At 41.0% G+C, this 6000-nt stretch overlaps 1 protein-coding gene across 1 annotated transcript in view; it reads right to left on the reverse strand.

Moving 5' to 3' along the window:
• The window catches only part of SLC23A3 (solute carrier family 23 member 3), a 30648-nt gene extending 24901 nt beyond the window's left edge, over positions 1-5747 (reverse strand). Inside the window, exon 1 of the mRNA XM_063428558.1 lies at positions 5575-5747. Within this exon, the coding sequence (XP_063284628.1) occupies positions 5575-5673 (99 nt within the window). The 5' untranslated portion in view covers positions 5674-5747. The remainder of the gene's footprint in view (positions 1-5574) is intronic.
• Between the last annotated feature and the right edge of the window lie 253 nt (positions 5748-6000).

A 6000-nucleotide genomic window follows, 5' to 3' on the forward strand; every position in this document is an offset into this window, starting at 1 on the left:
CGAAGAGTTGGGGTACACATGCTACTATGATAAAAATTTAACGAAGAGTTGGGGTACACATGCTACAGTGAGAAACATTTAATGAAGAGTTGGGGTACACATGCTACAGTGAGAAACATTTAACGAGGAGTTGGGGTACACATGCTACAGTGATAAACATTTAACGAGGAGTTGGGGTACACATGCTACAGTGAGAATCATTTAACGAGGAGTTGGGGTACACATGCTACAGTGATAAACATTTAACAAAGAGTTGGGGTACACATGCTACAGGGAGAATCATTTAACGAGGAGTTGGGGTACAGATGCTACAGTGAGAAACATTTAACAAGGAGTTGGGGTACACATGCTACAGTGAGAAACATTTAACAAAGAGTTGGGGTACACATGCTACAGTGAGAATCATTTAACAAGGAATTGGGGTACACATGCTACAGTGAGAAACATTTAACGAGGAGTTGGGGTACAGATGCTACAGTGAGAAACATTTAACGAAGAGTTGGGGTACACATGCTACAGTGAGAAACATTTAACGAAGAGTTGGGGTACACATGCTACAGTGAGAAACATTTAACGAGGAGTTGGGGTACACATGCTACAGTGAGAAACATTTAACGAGGAGTTGGGGTACACATGCTACAGTGAGAAACATTTAACGAGGAGTTGGGGTACACATGCTACAGTTAGAAACATTTAACGAGGGGTTGGGGTACACATGCTACAGTGAGAAACATTTAACGAGGAGTTGGGGTACACATGCTACAGTGAGAAACATTTAACGAAGAGTTGGGGTACACATGCTCCAGTGAGAATCATTTAACGAGGAGTTGGGGTACAGATGCTACAGTGAGAAACATTAAACGAGGAGTTGGGGTACACATGCTACAGTTAGAAACATTTAACGAGGGGTTGGGGTAAACATGCTACAGTGAGAATCATTTAACGAAGAGTTGGGGTACACATGCTACAGTGAGAAACATTTAACGAAGAGTTGGGGTACACATGCTATAGTGAGAAACATTTAACGAAGAGTTGGGGTACACATGCTACTATGATAAAAATTTAACGAAGAGTTGGGGTACACATGCTACAGTGAGAAACATTTAATGAAGAGTTGGGGTACACATGCTACAGTGAGAAACATTTAACGAGGAGTTGGGGTACACATGCTACAGTGATAAACATTTAACGAGGAGTTGGGGTACACATGCTACAGTGAGAATCATTTAACGAGGAGTTGGGGTACACATGCTACAGTGATAAACATTTAACAAAGAGTTGGGGTACACATGCTACAGGGAGAATCATTTAACGAGGAGTTGGGGTACAGATGCTACAGTGAGAAACATTTAACAAGGAGTTGGGGTACACATGCTACAGTGAGAAACATTTAACAAAGAGTTGGGGTACACATGCTACAGTGAGAATCATTTAACGAGGAATTGGGGTACACATGCTACAGTGAGAAACATTTAACGAGGAGTTGGGGTACAGATGCTACAGTGAGAAACATTTAACGAAGAGTTGGGGTACACATGCTACAGTGAGAAACATTTAACGAAGAGTTGGGGTACACATGCTACAGTGAGAAACATTTAACGAGGAGTTGGGGTACACATGCTACAGTGAGAAACATTTAACGAGGAGTTGGGGTACACATGCTACAGTGAGAAACATTTAACGAGGAGTTGGGGTACACATGCTACAGTTAGAAACATTTAACGAGGGGTTGGGGTACACATGCTACAGTGAGAAACATTTAACGAGGAGTTGGGGTACACATGCTACAGTGAGAAACATTTAACGAAGAGTTGGGGTACACATGCTCCAGTGAGAATCATTTAACGAGGAGTTGGGGTACAGATGCTACAGTGAGAAACATTAAACGAGGAGTTGGGGTACACATGCTACAGTTAGAAACATTTAACGAGGGGTTGGGGTAAACATGCTACAGTGAGAATCATTTAACGAAGAGTTGGGGTACACATGCTACAGTGAGAAACATTTAACGAAGAGTTGGGGTACACATGCTATAGTGAGAAACATTTAACGAAGAGTTGGGGTACACATGCTACTATGATAAAAATTTAACGAAGAGTTGGGGTACACATGCTACAGTGAGAAACATTTAATGAAGAGTTGGGGTACACATGCTACAGTGAGAAACATTTAACGAGGAGTTGGGGTACACATGCTACAGTGATAAACATTTAACGAGGAGTTGGGGTACACATGCTACAGTGAGAATCATTTAACGAGGAGTTGGGGTACACATGCTACAGTGATAAACATTTAACAAAGAGTTGGGGTACACATGCTACAGGGAGAATCATTTAACGAGGAGTTGGGGTACAGATGCTACAGTGAGAAACATTTAACAAGGAGTTGGGGTACACATGCTACAGTGAGAAACATTTAACAAAGAGTTGGGGTACACATGCTACAGTGAGAATCATTTAACGAGGAATTGGGGTACACATGCTACAGTGAGAAACATTTAACGAGGAGTTGGGGTACAGATGCTACAGTGAGAAACATTTAACGAAGAGTTGGGGTACACATGCTACAGTGAGAAACATTTAACGAAGAGTTGGGGTACACATGCTACAGTGAGAAACATTTAACGAGGAGTTGGGGTACACATGCTACAGTGAGAAACATTTAACGAGGAGTTGGGGTACACATGCTACAGTGAGAAACATTTAACGAGGAGTTGGGGTACACATGCTACAGTTAGAAACATTTAACGAGGGGTTGGGGTACACATGCTACAGTGAGAAACATTTAACGAGGAGTTGGGGTACACATGCTACAGTGAGAAACATTTAACGAAGAGTTGGGGTACACATGCTCCAGTGAGAATCATTTAACGAGGAGTTGGGGTACAGATGCTACAGTGAGAAACATTTAACGAGGAGTTGGGGTACACATGCTACAGTGAGAAACATTTAACGAGGGGTTGGGGTAAACATGCTACAGTGAGAATCATTTAACGAAGAGTTGGGGTACACATGCTACAGTGAGAAACATTTAACGAAGAGTTGGGGTACACATGCTACAGTGAGAAACATTTAACGAAGAGTTGGGGTACACATGCTACAGTGAGAAACATTTAACGAAGAGTTGGGGTACACATGCTACAGTGAGAAACATTTAACGAGGAGTTGGGGTACAGATGCTGTGGCTTATTCTAGTAGCTATAGGTAAACACCAGCTAGTAGTTATGACTGTGTGTTTTTTGTTTTGTTTCGTTTTTTTTAAATATCCATCATGACTTGTATTTTTTATTTGCATTTCTGTTGAATTTAAGGCTGTGCTGGCAGAGTCTGGCAACTGATTCAAACTCCAAAATGTTCCATAATGTACACCTGCCGAGAATCATCTCAAAATGTTGTCTGGTATGCAAGCAAAAATGGCGATGTTGTTCACCTGGAGCTAGAGCTGAGGTAAAAGTATTTTATATTTATTTTGTACTTTCAATCGTTTATTTGTCTGTGAGAAATTATCTGAAAACCCACACTCCTTCGTTAAAGAGTACCTGTCACTTTCTGGGTTCTTTGCATATTTGTGAGATATTACGTGTGCAAAATTTGTTAGCGCTTTTTAAATAATAACATAATAACATAACATAATAAGATGGAAGTTCCGCAAATCACTAAAATACTACGTAGAATGTGTGTACTATTGACTGTGCGTGTAGCATTGTGTATGTGTAGCAGTGTGTAAACCATTTGTGATAGCAGTATTTGTCAGTGGCCATTCAGGATGTGGATGTGGTATTTAATTGTCTGCATACTGTGTTTGATTATATGTGTAGTATTGTGTATGTTGTGTACGTTTGTGGCAGTGTGTCATTATGTGTATACTGTGTCTGATTGTGTGTGCGCTCTGTGTGTCATTATGTGTATACTGTGTCTGATTGTGTGTGCGCTCTGTGTGTCATTATGTGTATACTGTGTCTGATTGTGTGTGCGCTCTGTGTGTCATTATGTGTATACTGTGTCTGATTGTGTGTGCGCTCTGTGTGTCATTATGTGTATGTGTTGTAACATTGTTTTGTGTGTACATACTGTATATAAGCAATGTGTGTGATTGTGTGTATACTATCTGAATGAGTGTGTGTATGGCAGTGTTTCTATACTTTCATTGTGTGTGTCTAGCAGTGTGTGATCGTGTGTATACATTACATTGTGTGTCTATAGCAGAATATGCTTACTGTGAGTGTGTCCCTAAAGTCACTACTAGCTCTCTAACTGTGTGAAAAGTATCTTGTCAACCCTTCTCACTAACGGGTTAACAGTTGTGAAAAAGGTAAATAATTGTACTACTTATCACTGATATCTCAGATAGAAATGAATGTTGCTGCATATTTAAGATAGGTTGACACTTCGCTAGTATTTTATCAACACAGCCGGTATTTGAGGCTGCCAAGTTTGACTGTCCACTCCAGGTTTCCAGTGGCTATCCGACCTATTATTTATCATAGAGAAGGGTGTGGAGGTCTGAACTCTGGAGGAAAAGGATGGGGATAGGGGAGTGACACAAGGTCACCATCATATTCCTCAAGCTGGTGGTCACGGTGTGCAGTGGAAGGTAGGTTTACCTTGCAGCCACCATCATCTTCTTCATGGATTCCTTCTTTGGCTCCTGGTGCTTAATTTACCCGGAGCCTTGTCATTGCTGTAGTCTTGTGCAAGAGTACATGCCTGAGGTCTATGGAGAATCCTGCGAGAACCTCCACAGGTAACATCTTGTGATGAGCGAGCTCATTGCCTGAATCCCACAGCCCCCACCTGAAGGTCTCCAGAAGGAAGATGGTGGAACAGCTTCGGGTAAGTAAACCTACCTTCCACTGCACCCTGTGGGCACTTTAAAATGAATGTGATCAACCTGACACCTTCTACTACAACCGGACAAACTATTCCTATTATAAACACTTACAGTCTGAGTTGATAAGGATAATAGAGACCAATGTTAGAAACATGAATGAGATTGACAGGATGTACTCCATGAATTCTGAACCAGTGAAAATAAACATTAATAGTAAATTAAAGTCCGTAACCCATAAGGGTGTAATATCTACCATTCAATTAAGGAAACCACCATTTAACTAATAAGGGAACCTCTGCCTCTGTAACAGAGAAGGAGGGCAGAAAAGATAACAAGTCTAAGAGGAAGCTCTGTTTTACAGTAGTGATGGCTAAAATCGTGCATCCCATTCTCAGCATGGTATTTAGAGAGCTCTGATGTTATTATTCATTTTATTTATAAAGGAGCCCTGTGACTTGTGGTCAGTGTTAACCCAAATGGCAGTCATCATACAGGGCAGATGGATAAAAAAATACCTGAATTACAGGAACAAAACTAATGACTGATTTGCCTGATTTTGGTTTTATGATGTAGGTCAGAATAAACAATACTGAGCTTAATACACAGTATATCTGTCCCAATTTACAACACCCACCAAAGTATTTTGAGTATTTTGCCACTAAAGGTGACCACTTAAAATGACTTACAGTTGCCACAGCTAGACTAGTGTCCATGAAGCCTTAAGATGATTTGGCCATCACCTACCTGAATGGCAAAAATGAAGCTCAGGAGCCAAGGAGGAGAATGGTGCAGTCTGTAGGAGGGCAGACGGGAGTGTTTGTGGCCACAGCAGACACAGGACATCTTAGTCGCCAGTCTGGAACAAACATCTAGCAATCGTACCTTGCTACAAGTCAACAGGTTTAGAGGAGGATCTCAAACAAGGGCCATTTCTAGTGGTCAACTGTCAACCTTTGTCAAATTCTTGAAAATACCTCACTTGATTAGGCATTAACTTTAGTGTTCCACCTCCCTGCACAAGGGTTTTCCAGTAACCTGCATTTTTCGTGCTGGGTGAGCAGAATAGACCTTTACAAGGTTTATTATAGATAATGACAACATTGCACCTTTCATCTCCTCATAGACTTAACAATGAAACTGGACAATTTCTATTAACACTACAACTCATCT

Source organism: Pelobates fuscus, chromosome 8 (genome assembly GCF_036172605.1).
Source record: "Pelobates fuscus isolate aPelFus1 chromosome 8, aPelFus1.pri, whole genome shotgun sequence".
Lineage (NCBI taxonomy): Eukaryota > Metazoa > Chordata > Amphibia > Anura > Pelobatidae > Pelobates > Pelobates fuscus.